The 24,533-nt window shown below is 41.7% G+C and overlaps 1 protein-coding gene across 1 annotated transcript in view; it reads left to right on the top strand.

Annotated features, from left to right (window-relative positions):
* Positions 1–24,533, top strand: part of ANAPC7 (anaphase promoting complex subunit 7) — a 76,524-nt gene that overhangs the window by 34,432 nt on the left and 17,559 nt on the right. Inside the window, exons 7-8 of the mRNA XM_089676614.1 lie at positions 20,818–20,935; positions 23,431–23,627. Coding sequence (XP_089532740.1) covers positions 20,818–20,935; positions 23,431–23,627 — 315 coding nt within the window. The remainder of the gene's footprint in view (positions 1–20,817; positions 20,936–23,430; positions 23,628–24,533) is intronic.

Raw genomic sequence — 24,533 nt, 5'->3', positions numbered from 1 at the left:
CGGAGTTCAATCAGAGTCAGGGATCAAGCAGGATCAAACAGGAAGCAGACAGGATGCAGGTACAGGGGCTCTTGGGAAACATACACCAAGGCCCTGATTGCAAGTCTGGCCATTCCTTATATGCACCTCCTGCAATCAGCCTCAGGTGTTTTGGCTGACTGCAGGAATGAGCCTCTGGTTGCTGAGAGCACCCGCTGGCCAGTCCTGGTACTGCAACCCACAAGGCAGGTGAGTCCCACCACTATTGGCGAGTCCATTCCTGACAGATCCAGACTGAACCACAATGTATGCCTTTTGGGTGGGCGGATGTAAACCATGTCCCTTCAGGTCGGTCTTTTTTTTTTTTTGTTTTGTTTTTTAAATGAAACAGCCAGTATCCAAATCTGTCGAAATGTATGTCCGGTTTAAGGCAAAAAAAACATTTTTTGTTTATACTTTTGTCACTCTGAATGGTTTCTGCAACAGCTAAGAAAAAATGGATGCAAAAACAGATGTAAACTGAATGGAACAGAACTGAAAACAGAAGGGTAAACTGAATCCATTTTTTCTCTGAAAAAACGTGACTGAATGTAAGAGGGAACTTTAGAGGAGAGTAAGAGAGAGGGAAGAAATGGGGGAAGAGAGGACTGAGTGGCTTCTGATCCACACCAGAGGCTATGTACTTTGCAAATGTGATCCCAGGTACCTGCAATATGTCAGGCAGGGGTTCTGCCACAGTCAGGGGTTGTGGTTTAGCGTGTGCTTTTCAGACTCCTGATTGAACGTTTGTCCAACAATGCTTGATAGGCGTAAAGGACAATAAAAAGTAGAAAGGAGAACTCTCAGTAGTGGTGCAATTCCATCATATTAGATTCACTATTGTTTTTTTTTATGTGTAGATAATTATAAAAGATTTAGCATAGGTACGGTACACCCTGCTTCTGATTTTACTATTCTTGTATTCTGCTTGACGTTAATTTTTTGAAAAATGTTCCCATTACTCTTGCATTAATCTTCTAACCTTTAAGAAATCTGAAGGGATTTTGTTCTCTGTATACAATTTCTGGCTGCAGTAACAGCAATAAAAAATTATTTTTAACATGGAGATGTTGTCCCAATGAAACTAGTAACCTTGCATCTACATTATGGCTGTTTATGATCAGTAGACGGTCAGATGTGCTTGTATGCGCCATCCATCCTTTAGGACAACAATTGAACAAGTTGTGCAGAATGTACCCAGTTCCAAGTTTATTGGGACTTTTAAATAGTTTGGATTAAGTTGGTCCAAGCGAACGATTTGCTTCACTAGCATTTGTGCCCGCTGTTAGCACTGTATATACTGTGTGTATTGTCAGATACATCCAATATACAGCCCTATCCAAAAGTTTTGAGAATTACTCAAATATAAATTTTCACAAAGTCTGCTGCCGCAGTTTTTATGATGGCAATTTGCCTATGCTCTAGAATGTTATGAAGGGTAATTAGATGAATTTCAATTACATGGAATGAAGGGTGATCAGATGAATTTCAATTACATGCAAAGTACCTCTTTGCCATGAAAATTAACTTAATCCCAAAAAAAAATGTCCACTGCATTTCGGCCCTGCCACAAAATGACCAGCTGACATGTCAATGATTCTCTCAAGGACAAGGCTGGAGATCACTTGTCATGCCGATTGAGTTAGAATAACAGACTGGAAGCTTTAAAAGGAGGGTGGTACTTATAATCATTTTTCTTCCTCTGTTAACCATGGTTACTTGCAAGGGAAAATGTGCAGTCATCATTGCAGTCATCAAAAACTTCAAGGAGAGAGGTTCAGTTGTTGTGAATAAGGTTTCAGGGTGCCCAAACAAGTCTAGCAAGCGTCAGGACCGTCTCCTAAAGTTGATTCAGCTGCTGGATCGGGGCACCACTAGTGCAGAGATTCCTTAGGAATGGCAGCAGGCAGGTGTGAGTTAATCTGCATGTACAGTGAGGAGAAGACTTTTGGAAGATGGCCAGGTGTCATGAAGAGCAGCAAAGAAGCCACTTCTCTCCAGGAAAAACATTGGGGACAGACTGATATTCTGCAAAAGGCACAGGGAATTGACTGCTGTGGACTGGGGTAAAGTCATTTTCTCAGATGAATCCCCTTTCCGAATTGTTTGAGGCATCTGGAAAAAACCTTATCCAAAGAAGAAAAGGTGAGCGCTACCTTCAGTCCTGTGTCATGCCAACAGTAAAGCATCCTGAGACCATTCTTGTGTGGGGTTGCTTCTCAGCCAAGGGAGTGGGCTCACTCACAATTTTGCCTAAGAACACAGCCATGAATAAAGAATGGTACAAAAACATCCTCTGAGAGTAACTTCTCCCAACCATCCAAGAACAGTTTGGTGGTGAACAATGCCGTTTCCAGCATCATGGAGCACCTTGCTATAAGGCAAAAGTGAGATCTAGGTGGCTTGGGGAACAAAACATTGAAATTTTGGGTCCATGTCTAGGAAACTCCCCAGACCTTAATTCCATTGAGAACTTGTGGTCAATTCTCAAGAGGCGGGTGAACAAAAAACCCCCACAAATTGTGACAAACTCCAAGCATTGATTATGCCAGAATGGTCTGCCATCAGTCAGGATGTTAGCTGTAAGTTGATTGCCAGCATGCCAGGGCGAATTGCAGAGGTGTTGAAAGAAGGGTCAACACTGCAAATATTGACTCTCTGCATGAACTTAGAGGACCCTGCATTCATTATATCTGGTCTCCCACAGTACACAGAACATGGAAATGCAATTATTTTAGTAAATATAAACTGCTACATACCTTTTCTCATCAGCAGTTACAGCAGTCGGTTTATGTTCAACAATCAAGTGTGTAAAATATGCAAAATGTTGAACAAAGTGCTCATGTGCAATAAATATTCAAATCATACAATTTATATCACAAATAAAATAAATCCACTGTGATGATTATATTGTGTGATCCAACATATATATAAAAGAATGTCCACCATAAATAACAACAAAATTTGTGTATCTTCTTATCATGCACCACTAAAAAAAGATTGTATGTCTTTCCACCACCGGATATTTAGATGAACTCACCAGAGCTCCAGGCTGGTAATATTATAAACCAGGTGTGAGCGCTGATTCCCTTTTGTATCTCATATGGTCACATGAATCCAGAAAGAAAGAGGAAAAGCTCCCATCGCATAAAACCATAAAAAATGTTTATTAAAAAAATACCACTGACAGTTAAAGAAAATCCCAAATTTTGGGTTGTCACCAGAACAGGAATCAAGAAGAAATCTTCCAATAGAGACACTAGTTCTGGTGACAACCAGAGATTCCCTCACTTTGGGGGAGGGGGGATTTCCTTACACTTCCTGTTTTGGCTATAGAACAGGAGGTAAATGGACGTTCCCCAGTGGAACACAGATGGCAAAAAAAAAAAACTTGACAGTGGTTGTAACCATCCCTTTACTCTATCCAAATTCAAAATGAAAAACATGTTTTGCCTTGAGTTCTACTTTAACCTTCTTGCCGACCAGCTACAGTAGACATACTGCGGTAGGGCGGCACCGCTGCACAAAATCCCTTGTGTATATATATGTGATTTTGCATTTCGGGTAGGGGGCGCGCGACCGCACTAACCGCGCTGCCGATCGCGGGTGTTAATCACCCGGCGATTACTGGCAAACACTGACAGGGAGCACGGCTGCATTGTTTTCAATGCAGCTCTCCTCCCTGTCAGTTTGAGCACACTGATCCGGATGGATGAGCTCAACCTTCCGGATCAGTGTGCTTACAGTGAAGCACAAACCCCCCGCCCCCTAATGAAACACTCCCCTCACACAGTTAACCCTTTGATTGCCTTCTAATGTTAATCCCTTCCTCCCCAGTACCATTAGTACAGTGTCAGTGGGTTTTTTTGCACTGATTACTGTATTGGTGTCACTGGGGATGTCAGTGACCCCAAGTCAGTTCCCCCCCAGTGTCACCATAAGTCGCTGATCACCGCCATTATTCGTATATAAAAGAAATAAACAATTCCAGTATCTATACCGCCATTTGTAGACGCTATAACGTTTACGTAAACCAATTAATTTACACGTATTGGGATTTTATTTTTAGCAAAGACGTTGCAGAATACATTTTGGCCTAAATTTATGACATTTTGATTTTTAAATTTTGTTTTACTGGACATGTTTTACAGCAAAAAGTCCAAAATATTTTTTTTCTTCCTCAAACATTGTTATAGGGCAAAAAATAAAAAACGCACAGGCGATCAAATTCCACCGAAAGAAAGCTCAATTTGTGGGGAACGAAGGACGTAAATTTTATTTTGGCACAGCGTTGCATGACCGCGCAATTGTCAGTTAAACTAATGCAGCGCCGTAACACAAACCGCTTCTGTAACCTCTTCCTGACCGCCCTATAGCAGAAATACTGCTACAGGGTGGCACGGATGCGCAAAATCACATATGTATATGTGATTCGCGCTCCCGTGGTTTCCATGCCCCTCCCATATAGCGTCAGATTGCCCATCAGTACACCAGTAATCACATTTAACCCCTTGATTGCCAGGAACATGCTCATACACAATAAACCTCCATTGCTAGTAGTGTCTGAACGGATCAATATCTTTGATCAGATCAGCACTATACAGGCGTTCACATTAGTATAGTGTCCTCAAAAACACAACGTTAGCGGGATCAGCCTCATCACCTGCCAGCACCTGCGTTTTAGCTAGTATGCTCCCCCCCCTCTTCTCCCCAGCAAGTGCAGTGTCAGTAGGTCACTGTCACTTGATGGACAAAAAAGGGAATAGCCACCTAACATGACATGTAAATATGTGTCCTATAAATATCTCCTTCTCACTAATAATTAGTGCGGATTTATAAACCCAATATACTTAACATAAAAAATAGCAGTATAACAAATGCAATACTGCTCACACAGAGTGGTTATTAGAAAATCCAAGCGGAGTAATATGATTAGTAATTACAAAAATGTTTTATTCGATCACATGGATCATACGAAGGTTAGACAGAGACATGGTAAACAAGTCATTATAAAATCACACTGATCACGTAGAAGACCTGTGAGAGGGCAACAAGAACAGGCTATACATATAAATTTTGGATTTACAAGGGAAAACGTGGAGTCACGTGGAGCCCCCCGGATGCCCAGACTACATGGGGAGTAGTGGCAAGATAGTTTGGGACTTGGTGTCATCCTTTTGCTATACAGGGTACCACTTAAACGTGGACATTTTTTAGTCAAGCGTGCCACTATTTAGACATTTGTACAATCTTGGAACTGGCACATGTGGCACCGTGCGACCTAATGTGTGCCCACCATTAGAAATGGGTGGATGCAGGGTGGTATATTCTATTGGTGGGGATACTGCACACTTTTTCTGGCAGAAATTTCTTCTTTTTTTTCATTCAGCCCACAGACTGCATACAAAAAAAAAGAACATAGCATTTATACCCAACAAGGATCAGCGACGTACTGGTACATCACTGGACTTTGGTTATACCAGGATGATGCCTACAGCTGCAGGCATCATACTGGTATTGTTTTTTTCAGCTGGCGATCGGCTTTCATGTAAAAGCAATCCTAGTGGCTAATCAGCTGCAGGATTACTTTTATAAGCAGTGGGAGATGATGCCCCCCTCCCCCGCTGCCTTCAACGGCCTTCTCGAGCAGTCCCGTGCCATCGGGGGAACCTGAGAATGCAGCCGGTGTTTCTGCAAGCTGACCATAGAGGTAATTGGAGACCGGAATAACGCCAATCATCTCTATAGTCTAAGAAATCGGAAGCTACAATCATTTTATCATTTCAGTTTCTTAGGATATAAACAGCGCCATTTGTAAATTGGGAAAGCATCTGATCACACTGATCTTGGTTTGATTAGATATCTCCTCTGCCCTTACATTCTCTAGAGTCTGATACCTCTTTTTAAATTCCATGGGGTGTCTACTTTCCAAAAAGGGGTCATTTGGGGAGATTTGCTGCTATCCTGGCATTTCAGGGCCCCCGCAACTATGATAGGTAGTGAGGAAGTGCAATAAGGAAGTTACGCACCTTCAGTATGTGGCTAGGCTCCCAAAAAGTCTCTCACATGTGGTATCCCCATACTCCGTAGAAGTAGCAGAATGTATTTTGGTGTGTAATTCCACATATACCCATGTATTGTGCGAGAAATATATCATTTAAATGACAACTCTGTGTAAAAAAACAAAAAACAAATGTTTTTGGCATTTTCCAGAAACTTGTGGAAAGAAAATAAATCTTCTATGGACTCAATATGCCTCTCAGCAGGTATCTTAGGGTGTCTACTTTACGAAAAGGGATAATTTTAGGGTGTTTGTACTATCCTGGTATGTTAGCACCTCAAGAAATATGATGGGCAGTCAGAAAGTAAAAGCTGTATAATTTCCATTATCTATACCATAGTTTGTAGACGCTATAACTTTCACACAAAGCAATCAATATACACTTATTGGGATTTTTTTAACCAAAAACATGTAGCAGAATACATTTTGGCCTAAATTTATGATGACATTTTAGGTTTTTTTTGGATATTTTTTATGCCCGAAATGAGTGTTTTTTTTTTAAAAAAAAAATATATATTTTATTTCAAACATTTTTGTTTATAACGCCAAAAATAAAAAGCGCACAGGTTATCAAATACCATCAAAATAAAGCTTTATTTGTGTGGAAAAAAAAGGACATAAATTGCATTTATGTACCATATTGCATGACTGCGCAATTGTCAGTTAAACTAGTAAGAACAATAAGAAATCAAGCGAGCGCTTACGGTAGCAGCTATTGCACTAAAAAGGAACCACAAACCTTTACAAATAAAACAATGTAAAAAAACGGTGCAGCGCTATATAATATATAAATAAAGTGCAGGTAGTTGACAATAAACTGTATTAATAAATCGTCCTGAATAGAAACAGCAATGTAAATTCTCAATAAGAGGATGCTCAAAGTGATGTTATATATCTCAAATGACAGTGAGAGTCCACCCTGATGTTGATGGACAGATGTCTATATCCCGGTGTGAATCAAAATAAAAATAATCCAGTGATGTCCGACCAATGGAAAGATTGCCCACTCACCGGAAGCGCAATCTTAATGCTCATAGGTCAAATATGCCAGAACCAGAGGTTCCTTTTAAGGTACAGCCTGGGACGGGATCCTCTCCTCTGCAGGTGTGGGTGCTAGAGATGTCACTCAACAATGCCCTTAACCGGATATGCTGCGATAGGATCTGGTCAAAAAAGGCTCCCCCCTCTGGTCCTGGTAGAATACCTGGGATCCTGGATGGATTTAAATGCTCGGTACAGAGCAACAAAGATGGATGCCCATAGTATAGTATGTAACCATATTTATTGAGCAAAATGATGAAGATAAAAGTATCACAGGTATTTCACATACATGAGTAAAATGAGTAGTTAAATCCTAAAATCACAAATAAAGCAGTAACCAAGCTGCTAGATACACTGACCAGCTGGAGTAGAAAGATGGCCGAAGGACCTCCGTGATCCGGCGGCGTGACGTCACGGCGTGCAGAGGCTCCTCGATGCATTTCGTATGCGAATACGTCCTCATAAGGGATGATGCCATAGTAGCCGGACGTCAGTATATGCCCTTATATAGGGATCAAATGCGTGCGCTGATCCACCGGCTCCATCTTGCCAGTGTCAACGTGAGTGCGCATGCGCGAGAGCCATTTTCTAGTGGACTAAACGTGGCATGATTAGCACGCCTATGGGTCATGGTTCTGTGCCTGCGAGGGAGCGCGGACGCCATATTTTCTTAGGTCAGTCCATTAGAGCCATGGACCACACTAATGCGCATGCGCAGAACCATATGCGCCATTTTGCAGTGGATCGATCCTAGACAGGAATGCTTATGCAGCTAGCAGGGGATAGTGAGATCACCCTCACTCTGTAGATCTTAATGATAAAACTGCAGCAAAGTCTTAAAAGGACAAAGAGCATAAATATCATTATAAGAATAGATAAACATATGCAGATAATAATAAAATAAAAAGTAAAAAAATATACAATAATATAATGCATGATGAAATAACAACAGCAGCAGTGTCATATGAGGGCTAAGAACAGGACTAAGACCATGAATAACATTCTAAAAATAATGTATGTGGATGGTGATAATAAAAAGTATTAATAAAAATGTATCAGAATATCAATACATAAATAAGGCCAATGTAGGCAATAAAAATTAATAGACCAATATCAATGTTATGCGGGGTCTGTGAAGGTTCACAATATATATACCGTATGGAATTAGCCTAAAGTGAAAATGCTCGCTGGTGCTGAAATCCCCAGACAGCATGCATGACCAAAAACTCTTATATGCATAATAAAAGTATAAAGTAGGCAAAAAGGAGGTGGCTACCATATGAAACTAGTAAGGTATAAAATAGGCAATAAATAAGTGGCTACCATATGAAACCATCAAGTATGCTGACATAAAATAATGACAAAAATAGTAACGGTGGTCCGAAGGAAATATGTAAGTATATAAACATACAGGAGATTATCTGACATCAACTATTATCTATGAAACAGTTGATGTCGATGTCCACATTATGGCCTGCGGGAGTTAAAGTCTTAAGCTCATAAATCCATTTTGTCTCCATTTGGGATACCTGTCTGGATTTATTGGAACCCCGCCAGTGTTGTTGTACCATGTCTATGCCTATAAACCTCAGGAGAGAAGGGTCTCTTTGGTGAAAGTACCTGAAGTGTTTTGATAAGGGATGCTCTTTGAAGCCCTTTTTAATGTTGTAAATGTGCTCACGGAGCCTATCCCTTAATCTCCTGGTTGTCCGACCAATGTATTGCTTACGGCACGGACACTCGAGGAGGTAAACTACGTGTCTACTGTTACAGGTAATGAATGTTGCAATATTATATGATTTACTTGTAGTGGAAGAGGTGAAGGTAACAATCTTTCTTTTAGACATGGTAGTATGTTGACAGCAGGGGCGGACTGATAACTCATGGGGCCCCCAGGCAATAGGAGATCATGGGGCCCCTTTGTCCTTGCCCAAACTCAAAAAAGCCTATGAAAAAGGTACCGGGCATCTCATGGGGCCCCCTACTGACCCTGGGCCCTCGTTTCCAAATGGTCAGTCCGCCCCTGGTTGACAGATTTGGTATTTTTTACAAGGGTAAAAGCCTTTGAGGTGAGAGAAAAGGCTGGGTTGAGATGGAGGATCGATCACGTTTGGTGAGATCTTGTTCCTGAGTGTTTGTGGCTTCCTGAAACCGATCTGGGGTCTACCCGGCAACACTCTGGTAAGTACCGGATCAGCCTTAAGGACGTTCCAGTTAAACTAGTGCAGCGCTGTATAGCAAAAAAAGGCATAACTTGCAGTATTTATACCATAGTTTGTAAACGCTATAACGTTCACACAAAGCAATCAATATACACTTATTTAGATTTTTGTTACCAAAAACATGTAGCAGAATACATTTTGGCCTAAATTTATAAATCCGGTAATTTTTTTTATTTTTATATATATATATATATATATATATATATATATATATATTTATATATTTTTTTTTATAGCTGAAAGTAAAAAATTGTTTTTTTTCAAAAATTTCGGTCTTTGTTTATAGCACGAAAAATAAAAAGCGAACAGGTGATCAAATACCACCGAAAGAAAGCTCTATTTGTGTAATAAAGGATGTAAATTTCATTTGGATACAGCATTGCATGATCGCACAATTATCAGTTGAATTAGTGCAGCGACGAGTAGCAAAAAGAGGCCTGGTCATTGAGGGGGTAAATCCTCTGGAGGGCAAGTGGTTAATATTTAAATCAAATTTAAAGTTGGCTTAGAATAGTGACAGCACTGGGAGCATCCAGGCTCGGAGTTATGTTATTAAATCTGTGGGTTTAGGGTATATAAATGTTCGCTGAGCCTGGATGCCCATGAGCAGTCCTTGTTCTTTGATTGATAATTTACAGATCTATGCATTAATAAATATCCATTCTTGTTTTTGGAGGGCATGTTCATGATTCAGTCTTAGTGCTGTGATGAAGGTACTCTATGTCCTGGTCTCCAATTTTTCTATGTATTTCCTTATGTCCAATTTAGCCTTTTATCTATGAAAGACTTCTCTGTTTGGGGAAAGATGATCAGCTTGTCCGTGGACAGAATGTTGGAGGTTTCCTGTTATCTGCTGTACTGGGAAAGTGCCATGCTTTGTGGCGTTTCCAGGGAGCTGTTGTCTTGGCATAGTTTCACTTTGAATTGTTGGCCTCGGCAGGCGGATGCTAGTTCTGGGAAAATGATCTTCCGTTTATTTGTTTTGGTTTAGTCTTTAGTAAAGCTGGTTATTCTCTTCGGCACCTAAAAATGTGGCTTCAATGGGAAACCAAGATAAAATGTTTTGTTAAATGGTATTCTTTTAATTTAATTCACGTTTTATTAACATGGTCCAGGGAAGGACTGGGTTGGGGGGCACAGGGGTACATTTACTACCCTCCTGGCCTGGGTAAAGATATACATCACTGTTTGGAGCATCAATTCAAACCTATATTATCCATCAAGCGTAGCTCACTGTGCAAAGAATGGCTAAAAATTACTGACTAATTAATGTCCGCTGCCAAAAGCCTCATTTCACTTGATTTGGGCTTGTCCTATGGTGAGTACATTCTGGGTTTTTTTTTTTTTTTTTTCATTCAAAATATAGTTCAAAAATTAATACGTGGCTTGATGGGATGCCCAATTCTATTTGCCCCCAGCTTATGTCACCTTGGTGTCTAGCAGGATCTTGTACTTTTTTCCTGGCAAACCTATTAACATCCTGCCCTACCAAGTCTTAAATGTGATGCCTGCTTGTTTTGTTTTTTCAGATTTGCTTGCTTTCTCCTATTTTCCTTTCAATAGATTTTTATTGAAAAATTTTTTTTTAGAAGATAAAAATAAGTGGCAACTTATGTATAAAGGTAAAAGTATGAAATTAATGACTGACAAATCGAATGCGGTTGTGCATAAATCTGTAAAACCATAACAAATGTCAAGATAATTGACATTACAGAAGATACAATAATCATAACAAAAAGAGCAGGAGGCCGGGGAGTCCACCAAAAAATACAAAATATGGTGAGGTGCCACCAGATGTACCTGGTAGGATGTTACCTAAGATCAATGCATAGAAACCAAAAGAAAATAGGCTACACACCTATACGGCTTCCCTCAAACCAATGTTTATTGTATACCAATATGTCATAACATAGTAAAAACACATTGCATCGGAGATACAGATACCAATTCCGACCATGTTGCCACCAACCACCCCTTCCCCCAGGGGACCCACAAAAATTGAGTACCCTACAAGAATGGCATGCAAGGGAGGTGCCTAATTAACCCCGATGCGAGACCACAGCACCCGCACCACCCCACCCCCACATACAACCCACCCAGCCACCCTCCAGAGGGAGCTGAGGTATATTGTATAACAATAAGTCATAAAATAGTAAAAAATTGCATCGGAGATACAGATACCAATCCCGACGTTGTTGCCCCCAACCCCCCCAGGGGACCCCCAAAAATTGAGCACCCCACAAGAATGGCATGCAAGGGAGGGGGCTAATCCACCCCAATGCGAGACCACAGAACCCACACCACCACCCCAACCCCCCCCCACATACAACCCACCCAGCCCCCCCTTCAGAGGGAGCTGAGTTATATTGTATAACAATAAGTCATAAAATAGTAAAAAATTGCATCGGAGATACAGATACCAATCCTGACCTTGTTGCCTTCCAGAGGGGATCCTCAAAAATTGAACATCCCCAAAAATGGCATGCAAGTGAGGTGCCTAATCTGCCCTGATGAAAGGCCACAGCACCCGCAACGCCCCTCCAAATCAAACCCCCCTGGACCCACACACCACTATCACCCCCCCAAAAAAAAACCAACCCAGCCACCCCCCAGAGGGAGCTGAGGTGTGACACTCGCACACTAACTCCTCCCTACCCCTCAATGGTGATCCCTGCCTGATATAATTGCCCACCTAACAACACACTACACAGACACTGCAGGTATCATGGGAACCAGTCCCGTATCCCTCTCTAGGTCTCTATTCAACAGAGGAGACAGTAGGATAAATGCAGCCAGTGCGTGGGTTCGGGGGGAGGGGCGGTGCGGGTGATGTGGCCTCGCATCGGGGCAGATTAGACACCTCCCTTGCATGACATTCTTGGGGGGGGTACTCAGTTTTTGGGGGTCCCCTCTGGGGGGGCAACATGATCAGGATTGGTATCTGTAACTCCGATGCAATGTGTTTTTACTATTTTATGATATATACAATAAACATTGGTTTGAGTGAATCCTTATAGGGGTGTAGCCTATTTTTTCCTTTTCTTTTTTCTATGATACAATAATCATGTCATAACAATGAAACAATATGGATAACAAAAGTGGATAGCCATACGCCTACAACAAGAGATCAGGTGTGGTGAGGGAGATAGTTCAGTATATTTTATGCACAGATAAGGATCAAACAAGGGACTATATAAGAGCAAACTATGTACCGTCCCTGCGGTAGAGCCAAATGGGAAAAAGAAAAGAAAAAAGGGGGGGAATGGAAATTAATGGGGCAAAAGAAAGAAACAAGAGGAGGACATCAGGGGCGCCCGAGCCGTAGGGTCTCTGTATTTATAGCAATGTAAAACTGGCTGTTGACATAAAAGGGTGGGCATGTTGGATCCATGGAGTCCATATTTTAAGGAATTTCTTATGGGTATCCAAAAGAATACTAGAAAGTTTTACATGAAAAAGAAGTCTAGGTGGCGGTGAACTTTCATAAAGGGTATGAACTGTTTCCAAGCTTTCACTATGGTTTGTTTTGCTGCCAGTAGTACATAGGTAGCCAGTTTAATTTGGTATTCGGTGAGGCCCGGGGGTCTCAAGTGTGCAAGGACATGCCACGGGTTCCTCGGGAAGGGACGGGTAAATAAAGAGTATGAGAGCTTAAGTACCTTTGTCCAGAACCAGGAAGGCATAGGACACGTCCACCATGTATGGAGGACATCTCCCATGGTAAGGCATCCCTGGAAACTGGTGCCGGAGGCTGATGGGTGAAGGTGCGCCTGGCGGGATGGGACCAGGGACCACCTTGTGACTGTTTTGAAGGCTGATTCAATAGTAAGGATATTAATAGAGCAGGAAGTCAAGATTGTCCATATTTTGGACCAGCAACCCCTATCTTTGTTACTTCTAAGGCCCCTTTCCCACTTGGAAACATAAGTGTGATTGTTGGGATGCTTTCTTCTATGATCTGGTGATCCAGTCAATAAGTTTGTTTTTCAAAAGAACAAACTCTCTTCCACATGTATCAGTTTACAGTGACGGGACAACCATTTGCCACTGACAGTAGTGCCTACAATTGTCAGCTTTTATTATTTATATAAAAGGTTTTATCCCAAAAGAAAACTGGAAAAGGAGACTTATTATAAAGTGTTAGGTGGCATTCAGCTTCAATTTGCTAGTGTATTTAAATCTGCTAGTACGTTTAACACTCCTGTCCCCCCAGACTGACAATGTTGCTCTCTGCTGTGCCCCCTGTGCTCCTTCATCCAGAGTGGGGACACTCTAATACAGGAGCTGTGTTGTTGGCCAGATCATAAGGTAGAAACAGGGAAAGCCTCAAAAAAGAAAACTTATACAGCCACCACATCTGATGATTCTTAACCTCTACCCGCCCGGCCTATGGCCGAATGGTGGCCGGCAAAAACACTCACCTCTCCGGGTGGACGCCATATGGCGTCCTTTAGGGCATGAGCAGTTTGCACGCCTGCAGAGCCGCGCAGCGGCGCGATCTTTCACCAGCCGTGTACCTGGGACACGGCCGATGACAGATCTGAGTACCGGCCCTGTTGCCGGTACCATGTGACCTGCTGTGACCAATCACAGCAGGTCACATGACAGTTGTATACAATGGATGGCTTCATTCATGCCATCCATTGTATACTAGTGTGTCTGACTGTGAATGGTCACAGTGATCACATGCACAAGCTGGGCCAATCGCAGCCCAGCTATGTCATGTGATTAGCCGTGGCCAAATCACAGCTAAGCACACAAAAAAAAAAAAAACCCTGACTGAATCGATGTCATTCAGGTAAATGCTTGCTTATAGCAAAGTAATTCTTTGCTATCAGCAAATTGTGTAAAAAAAAAAAAATACTGATCACTTCCCCAAAGTAGTACAATGTTACTAAGGTAACATTGTACTACTTTGGTCATAGTCAAATATGAAAAACAAAATCATAAAAAATTCAAAATAATAAAAAAAAATTATAATTTTTTTTTTATACTGTCACCAGTCAGTGTCCCTGATCACCGCCATGCCAGTTATATGATGATGCTGTACTGCAATGGTGACAATATGTAAAAAACAAATAGTGAAAATAATTTTTGTAATTTTTTCATTTTCCGAAAAATTATGACAAAAAAAATAAACCTTCAAAAAACGCGCCATGCCTCTTATGAAGTACGTCGGACTGTCTACTCTGCAAGAAGGGGCCATTTGGAGGATATCTGTACTGTTCTGACATTCTTGAAATTAGATTGGCTGTCAGTACTTCAGGATTGATCAAATTTCAGATATATCCCATAGTTTGTGAACTCTATAACTTTCCTACAAACTAAAAAATACATCCTAATTTGGGTTATTTTCACCAAAGACATGTAGCAGAATACATCTTGTCCTAAATTTATGAAGAACATCTATTTATTTGCAAACTTTTATAACAGAAACAAAGAAAAACTTTTTTTTTTCCAAAATTTTCAGTCTTTTTTTGTTATTTTAGCAAAAAATAAAAACCCCCAGTGGTGATTAAATACCACCAAAAGAAAGCTCTAGTTGTGTGAAGAAAATGATAAAATTTTAGTTTGGGTACAATGTTGTATGACCGCGCAATTGTCATTCAAAGTGTGAGAGCGTTGAAACCTGAAAATTGGCCTGGGCAGGAAGGGGGTAAAAGTGCCCTGTATGGAAGTGGTTACACTGCATTATATTACATTTTTGGTTTTGGGTTTAATATCATTTTAAGGAAACTAGTTTCTGCACATAGGGACTGCCTCGTGTTTGGAGATTAGGTTTGGAGTCCCTGGTTACATAACAGTTTAATTCCTTCTGATTAAATTGTACATGGATTGGGGACGTCCTCACCCTTTTGTTAGCTTTTTACCTTGGCACACTTGTTGCAGTTATGGCTGCTGCCTGGGTCTTGTCCTCATGTTTCCTTCTCTCCCAGTTTGTGTGGGTGTTAGCAGGCTTTGTTTTTGTTGGGGTTTTTGATTCATCTCTGACAAAATTGTTTGAGTTTCTGTATAGCTGAATGTGCGGGTCTGTACAGGCGTATGTTCAGCTATGCTAATGTGGTAGTTCCATGCCTACCATGAAGTAGATCAGTTGTTGTTCTGCATACATCTACCTCTGTAATCACTAGTATTTCTATTGTTTGAGATACTTCTCCATTTAGACTTTAAAGCCCATCCCTGGGGAGAACAGAAATGCTCTCTTGCAGTGGGGCTGCCCCCTGCACTGCAAGGGTTAAATGCTCATATGTCTAGGGGGGACTTGAAAAGCACTTTTAGGCTCTGTTCACACCTATGCAGTTTGCTTTCTGGTCTCCTAGTATGGAATGTGGATCCAGAGGACCAAAGATGGTGCCCCCCAGAAAAGTGGTCACGAGACTCTGGGTACACAGATATTGGATGGATTCCTAATCCCAGGCTCACCTCAAGATAAAGATATTGCTCCATGTGGCAATCCTTAAAGCGAAGTTCCACCTGAAAATAAAAAAAAAATAAAAGTCAGCAGCTACAAAAACTGTAGCTGCTGACTTTTAAAATACAGACACTTACCTGTCCCTCGGTCCAGTGGTGTCCTCACCATGGCTGGTTTCACCGGCCGTCCTCTCTCCCTGGCATCTTTAGTGTGGGCACCCGGCTTTGACAGCTTGCGGCTTCACAGCCGGGTGCTCACTGTGCATGCGTGAGTAGTGCTGCACTTTGTGACTTGCCCCGTAGTCTTCTGGGACCTGTCACGTGTCTCTGAAGACTACGGGGAGGGAGGGGGAAGGACAACTTCCGCTTCTGATCACAGCAGAAGTGGGAGTGGGTACCTATCAAATTCGTTTACCCGCTCCCCAAAGGTGCCAATTCTTAATGGGGAGCGGGGGACAAAGGCTTAAAGCAGAACTTCCCCTTTTGGGTGGAGCTCCGCTTTAAAATATGGTGGCTGCATGCGTGGTGAAAAAGAAAATCCTTTGACCTATGGGATTATATTTTTATGGGACTGTCACTCATTATATGTCCAATATTTATTTTATTCTATTTGGGACTATTAGTCATTTTATGTTGCTGATAATTATTCTATTTTTGTCATATGATATATTTGATTTAATGAATTAGTGCCTACCTATTCAAGAATTTACTATTTACAAGTGTATTTCACTATTTAGGGGCAGCTGTTATCATTGCTGGTATAATCCACTAATTGTTTTTACCACATTGTGCGTCTTTTGTTCAGCTCTTCTTTTTCTTTTCTTTTTTTTTTTTTTTATTGGATTTTTTTTTTTCTGGGCAAAATAAAACCGCAAAATGTGGCAAAGACCTTCTATCATGCATTTCAGCGGATTCTCCATTGAACGTTATTGTAGCAAAAACACTGCTTTTTGCTTTTAAAAAAGTCCCTGACCCTTTCCAAAAACGCAGCAGCTAAAAAAGCATAGATGTGAACATGTTCCATAGGAAACCATGTTAAATGGACTGTAGTGCGAGAAGCATTGGTGTGAACGGACTTGCCTGATTCTCCATTTCCTGGTAGCTTGCACTCTCCTCTGCTCCCCTATGTTCAGGCAATGGACCGTTCCTTGGTGTTCTTATAAAAATGGAAAAAATATGTTTTTTTACATTTATTTAGAATACTGTAATTTAACTTTTGCAGCTTTTATGCATGTGGCATTGCAGCCTGAAGGTGGCAGTGTTCATCAGCAAGCTGAAGGCTTTCATTCTTCTCACAAAGCCCTCCAGCTTGCATGTGATTACCATGTCATATCTGACAATGATTACCTGATCGGAAATCATGTAGATCGCCTCCCAATGGTCAGTGAGGACTTGAGCTGTCAAAGGCAGTTGGCATTGAGAGCCCCCAGCTGCACTGGTGTTAACTGGTGGCTTTTAAAGGGGAGAACATTTAGGAATGTTTCCTTTGCACAGGGCGTTGGGAAAGGGTTAAAGGAAGCTGAGTGATAAGGATTGTTTGTGGTGATGTCATTTTATGGTATCTTGCTTTTTTTTTTTTTTCTTTCAATTTTCAGAGTGCAGTAGTCCTCATATTCAGCAAATAAAGTGCTTTCTCTATTACAAACCATTCCATCCATCATTTTTTTTTTTATTGTGGCTAGAGCTGTGTGCAGCATATGCTACGCCAAGGGACGCAGTATCTCTGTGAACACAGCCACAACTCCTAATTTGGCAGGAGTGTGGACAGGTGAACACAGTGTGCATTTAAGGTCACTCGCCCGCACCTGCATACCTGTCAAATTAGGACCTGCGTCTGTGTTCGTACAGCCGCTGCATCCCCATAGAGTAACAGGTGGCTCCAGCTGCACAAACTACTAATTCACACTGTATGGACTAGAGAACCCATGTGAATGAGCCCTAATTTTTTATTTTTTTCAAAACACTGTTAAAGGAGGGCTTTGGTGAAATATCGGGTCTATTTTGAGCAGTGAAAGGAACTGAGATGATTGATTGATAGATACCTCAATTCTTTCTCTGCAGCCTCCACTGCACTGCAGATGGATGGACAGAGGCTTACTGTTAATTCACAAACTGAAGTGTAGTAAACACAGTTTACAATGCTTCAATTATGAATGAACACAGTGAGTGATCAGTACCTATCACTCACCGTGATCATTCAGAAAAGGAAGGGGCCTGTAAATCTGATATGTTTGTGCACTAAACTCCAGTCCCACCCACAGTCTCCATCCTGAAATGATCCCCCTGTGTGCCTGCTTCAGCTGGCAGGAGGGAGAGGGAAAGCTGGCGGTTCTGCTTTTGGAAAGGGGCACGCAGTGGGGCCTGGGAAGCAGGGGAAAAGAGATTGTGGACAGATTGGTATGGTGGGGGGAACAGTTACTGGAACTGTTTCACATTCTGGCCATCTCTGCTGTCCACGTTCCCAGCGTGGAAAATTTGCAGGACTTTCTCAGCCATCAATAGCTGAATCTGTAGAAATGGGCCCTTCACCCCTCTGTCTCCATAGACCTTAACTTGGTCATAGTGGTTTTGCAGTCTTGTCCCTTTGAGCCGCAAAGAGATTCCCTTATTATTTTATATGCTCAAGGTTGTCTTTTTGGTGCCCAATACTTTGGCTTGCAGGGTCTTGAAGTTGGTTGTACAAGGAACCTTTCCTAGTTCTCCTCCAGGATAAGGAGGTATTGAGGGATCAAACATCTTGCCCAATCACACTTTGGCAGTTGCTGGGGCTGTTCAAATTTATCTGAAGTCTGTAACTTTGTTTTGACAGTCTGTTCAGCTAGAGCAGTGTTTCTCAACTCCAGTCCTCATGGACCCCCAACAGGTCATGTTTTCAGGATTTCCCTCAGATGAAACAGCTGTGGTAATTACTAAGGCAGTGAAACTGATCAAATCACCTGTGCAAAATAATGGAAATCCTGAAAACATGACCTGTTGAGGGTCCATGAGGACTGGAGTTGAGAAACACTGAGCTAGAGGGACCTCACAAGGCTCAGGCAACTTCTATATCTACTATTTCTATGTCAACGATCAAGGGCAAGGTTCCTCCTTTCTGGGTGCTTCCTGGGCCATTCACAATCAAGCTTCAGTTGTATGTTTGCAAAATTATATCCAGTTGATGTTTTTGCCTCTGAAACCAGTTTTGTACAGAAGGTCTTGCAGTCAACTTATAAGGAGGTTCCCCCTTTTATTTTTTGGGGAATTTGGCTTGTTGCTCTGTTGTCCTCCCTTCAGTTTTTTTTTTTTTGCTTTGGGACATCCCATGTAATAATGACTAATAACCCTTCTATGTCATGTGATGTACAGTGGGGAAATGTATGATTTTTGGTTTACCTGTAAATTCCTTTACTTGGAGTATAGCACATGACATAGAGATCCCTCCCCCTCTTGCCTGTATTCATCATTGATTCATACAAAACTAGGGCTTAATTAAGTTGAAAAGGATTATACCTAGGGGGGGGGGGGGGGGGCACTACTGTCTTTTTGTCTTTCCAGTGTCGTCATATACAGGAAGTCCCCAGTTTACGATCGAGAGGTTCTGTAGGTTTGTTCTCAAGTTGAATTTATAGAGAACAGGTACTTTTTTTTTTTTTTTTTTTTTTTTAGTGCAACTCCAGCCAAAAAAAAAAATGTTTTGGATAGCATAGGCGAGGGTTAACTGGCCATGCAGTGATGTGGGATTGCTGATTGGTCTGTGAGACAGTAGGTGGCATCATGCAGTGGGCAGCAAGATGGCCGCCTGGCAGTTTCCAGAATCAACGTAACTTTATGCTGCCTCCATTCTTAAGTATGAGTCGTAAATCAAATATTTGTAACTTGAGGACTGCCTCTAGTAATGATTCTTACGTTTCTGTGTCTTATGATGTACTCTACTCCAAGAAAACGATTTTACAGGAAAGCAAAAATCCCCCCCCCCCCTTCAAGTTTTGTACAGAGGGGAGAGGGATTGGAAAACCTTTTCATTGTTTTTTCATTGCCATCTGTGCCCCTGTTAGTGAGATTCACCCTCTGTATTGATTCTGTTTGCCATTTATCAGTGACAGTAGAAGAAAATCAAACCAAAACCAAATTTTGGGTTGTCACCAGAACAGGAACAGAGGGAAAATCTTTCAATGGCTAACTAGTTCCAGTGTCAATCAGGATTCCCCTTTGGAGGGATTTCCTCTCCCTTGCTGTTTTGACAATGGGACACAAATGGCAAATTTTGCCTTTTAGTTCTACTATAATGGTTTGTTTATTGTATTGTAATTTTATGAATAGGCTGCTCCTTTTATATTGACAAAATAGGTGTGTGTGTGTGTGTGCGCGCGCGTGCGTGTGTGTTTTAATACTTCTGTGCTGTACCAGCCCATCTCAGTGCCATTTGTTTGTATCTGGTCATCTGGAGAACCATTACTTATGACTTAGAAGAATTCCCAAAAACACACTCACTCTGTCTCTAACACACAAAAGTTTGTTATATACAAAGAAATAGGTATGAGAAGTACTTAAGCTGGCCATAGTTGGATCCAAATTTGTCCGGTTCAACAGGAATTGGCCGAATTTCGATCTATCTGTGGGCAAGCTGGTTGTACAGTACTGATGTTGATCTATTTCCTTTTTGTAAAATTGCTGCCAGAGGCTAATCTATCTTTTTAAAGGATAACTTCACCTTTTTAACAAAAAATAATAAATGCACATTTTTTTTTATGTAGGAGAAAAAAAATGTGCATTTAATATTTTTTTGTTTCTGAAGCCTCTAAAGCAGTAGAACACTGGTGCCATGCAGGTCTCTCTCTGACCTATCATTGTATCTGCTTGCTTGTACATTTCGTACGTAGAGAATGTTCAGGTCTGATCATTATATGTTACACCCTGAATATGGGTGTGATGTGTAATGTGTTACAAAGGGTGAATTTATCCTTTTAACAAAAAACGTTTTTTGGCAGAAATTTGCTTTACGCCTAGGCAATTTTTTAATCGGATACACATTCATATGTTTTAAATGCAAAACATTTTAAAAGAAGTCTTGTCCGTTGTTCCCAGGAATGGATATTTATGGCTATCTGCTAGCTCGAGAAGGGCGACTGGAGGATGTAGAGAATCTTGGCTGCCGATTATTCAACATATCTGATCAGCATGCAGAGCCATGGGTGGTGTCCGGGTAAGTACAATGTGCATTGTGTGGTCCAGATAAGCATTGCGTAGACACAACTACTCTGCTTGAGACTCTGAAATTTCATGGTATTACATGAAACCTATAGATTAAAATACAACGCTTCAAATTGCTGTTTTCTTCTGAGTATTCTTAAACTGGCCATAGATGGTTACAATCTTGGCTGGTTCAGCAGGTATGCTATACCATGTTACACCCTACTAATGTTCTTCAATGAAAACAGGCTTTCAAAATAAAAAAGAGAACCGGTGTGTTGTGTGTGTTTTTTTTCCTTTTTTTTAATGCTTCTTAGACGTGAAATAGATCTGTTTTGTTGAAACTGTTTAATTGCATGTAAATGTATTAAAAAAAGAGGTGTACGATTTATAATTTTAATAGTCTATGTACATTTATTGTATGTACTTATTTAAGCCTCTTCCCTCATTTATTAAGCGACAGCAACCCTTTCTATAATAATGCTTCATACCCACAGACCCTCTGCCTCAGTTGAAAGAGCTGAGGAAAAGCAGCCTGTGCATGACAAGAAACTGGGAATTTTTTATTCAAACTAATAATGTTGTCATTGGCGCTACCCAACCTTGAGAAGTGGGATTTTTTTAAAGTCCCTCTTTGTCACCGGTTTATGCAGCTTGTACTTTTGAGTCCTGTGCAGAAAAAGGCAGTGGAAATGCATTAGGATTGTTTTTCACAGCTTGTCAGACCCATGACTTTACATTTTAACTTTAACAATTGTGTATTCAACTACACTGCTCAAAAAATATAACAAAACACTTTTTAATCAGAGTATATCATCAAGTCGATTAAACTCCTGGGATATTGATCTGGCCAGTTAAGTAGCAGAAGGGGTTGTTAATGCGTTTCAACTGCTTTGGTGTTAATTACATTAACAGGTGCACTAGACGGGCAGCAATGAGACGACTACCAAAACAGGAATGGTTTTACAGGTGGAGGTCACTGACATTTTTTCCCTACTCATCTTTTCTGACTGTTTTTCACTAGTTTTGCATTTGGCTAGGTCAGTGTCACTACTGGTAGCATGAGGCGATACCTGGACACTACAGAGTTTGCACAGGCAGTCCAACTCCTCCAGGATGGCACATCAATATGTGCCATTGCCAGAAGGTTTTCTGTGTCTCCCAGCACAGTCTCAAGAGCATGGAGGAGATTCCAGGAGACGGGCAGTTACTCTAGGAGAGCTGGACAGGGCCATAGAAGGACATTAACCCATCAGCAGGACCGGTATCTGCTCCTTTGTGCAAGGAGGAACAGGATGAGCATTGCCAGAGCCCTAACAAATGATCTCCAGCAGGCCACTGGTGTTAATATCTCTGACCAAATAATCAGAAACAGACTTCATGAGGGTGGCTTGAGGGCCTGATATCCTCTAGTGGGCCCTGTGCTCCCTGCCCGGCACCATAGAGATCGATTGGCATTTGTCATTGAACACTAGATTTGACAGGTCCGTTACTGGCGCCCTGTGCTTTTCACAGATGAGAGCAGATTCACCCTGAGCACATGTGACAGACGTGAAAGGGTCTGGAGAAGTCGTGGAGAATGTTATGCTGCCTGTAACATTGTTCAGCATGACCGTATTGGTGGTGGGTCAGTGATGGTTTGGAGAGGCATATCCATGAAGGAACGCACAGACCTCTACAGGCTAGACAGTGGTAAACTGACTGCCATTAGGTATTGGGATGAAATCCTTGGACCCATTGTCAGACCCTACATGGTTGCAGTGGGTCCTGGGTTCCCCCTGGTGCACAACAATGCCCGGCCTCATGTGGCGAGAATATGCAGGCAGTTCCTGGAGGATGAAAGAATTGATACCATTGAATGGCCCCCACGCTCGCCTGACTTAAATCCAATAGAACACCTCTGGCATATAATGTTTTGATCCATCTAACGCGCCAAGTTGCACCTCAGACTGTCCAGGAGCTCAATGATGCCTTGGTCCAGATCTGGGAGGAAATACCCCAGGACACCATCCATCATCTCATTAGAAGCATTCCCCGACATTGTCAGGCATGCATACAAGCACGTGGGGGCCATACAAACTACTGAACACTATTTTGAGTTGCTGCAATAAAATTTCAGCAAAATGCACTAGCCTGCTGCATCATTTTTTCACTTTGATTTTTGGGTGTCTTTGAATTCGGTCCTCTGTAGGTTGATAATTTTCATTTCCATCAAACGATGGGGCATCCTTACGTTCCTAACACATTACCCAGTCCATATCAGTGTAGATATCCACCATGATATTTTTTCCCATTGAGATCTGATGTGTTTTCAAAGTGTTCTTTTAATTTTTTTGAGCAGTGTAGTTCAAAGCCCACGTGCTGGGGACAGCTCCAGATTGAAAGTAACTATTGCATCTCAAACTGCTTTTTTTATTTTGTACAGTGCCTGGAGGCTCATTTTAGTGCTAGCCCAGCTTTGGTCAGTTGTGATTACTGTGTTTTATCTTCTTCCTTCTTTTATTTCAGGTGTCACAGCTTTTACACTAAGAGACACTCAAGGGCTTTGTATTTGGGTGCCAAAGCAATACAGCTGAACAGTAACAGTGTTCAAGCTCTGTTACTGAAGGGGGCAGCGCTGAGGAATATGGGCAGAGTGCAAGAGGCAATCATTCATTTCCGAGAAGCAATTAGACTGGCTCCCTGTCGGTTGGACTGCTGTGAAGGTGTGTCTAGAGCATTGGTTGTCAATTTGTGAGGTATAGAAGGCCTCAAAAGTTGTGCTCAAACATTTGCATACCCTGACAGAAATCATTAACTTTTGGCATTGATATTGAAAATATGCCTGATCATGCCAAGAAAATGTATTTTATTTAAGGATAGTGATCATATGAAGCCGTTTATTATCGCATACACTATATTGCCAAAAGTATTGGGACACCTGCCTTTACACACATGAACTTTAATGGCATCCCAGTCTTAGTCCGTAGGGTTCAATATTGAGTTGGCCCACCCTTTGCAGCTATAACAGCTTCAACATTTCTGGGAAGGCTGTGCACAAGGTTTATGAGTGTGTCTATGGGAATGTTTGACCATTCTTACAGAAGCACATTGAGGTCAGGCACTGATGGACGAGAAGGCCTGACTCGCAGTCTCCATTCTAATTCATCCCAAAGGTGTTCTATCGGGTTGAGGTCAGGACTCTGTAGGCCAGTAAAGTTCCTCCACCCCAAACTCGCTCATCCATGTCTTCATGGACCTTGCTTTGTGCACTGGTGTGCAGTCATGTTGGAACAGGAAGGGTCCATCCCCAAACTATTCCCACAAAGTTGGGAGTATGAAATTTGTCCAAAATTGTCTCGGTATGCTGACACCTTAAGAGTTCCCTTCACTGGAACTAAGGGGCCAATCTCAACCCCTGAAAAACAACCCCACCCTATAATCCCCCCCCCCCCCCACCTCCACCAAACTTTACACTTGGCACAATGCAGTCAGGCAAGTACCGCTCTAGCAAGTGCCAAACCCAGACATATCCATCGGATTGCCAGACAGTGAAACTTGATTCGTCACTCCAGAGAACACATCTCCACTGCTATAGAGTCCAGTGGCGGCATGCTTTATGCCACTGCATC

Source organism: Staurois parvus, unplaced genomic scaffold (assembly GCF_062004578.1).
Source record: "Staurois parvus isolate SC_StPar_1 unplaced genomic scaffold, SC_StPar_1.0 ptg000014l, whole genome shotgun sequence".
NCBI classification, from domain to species: Eukaryota; Metazoa; Chordata; class Amphibia; order Anura; family Ranidae; genus Staurois; species Staurois parvus.
This window is presented reverse-complemented; position numbering and strand designations above follow the sequence as displayed.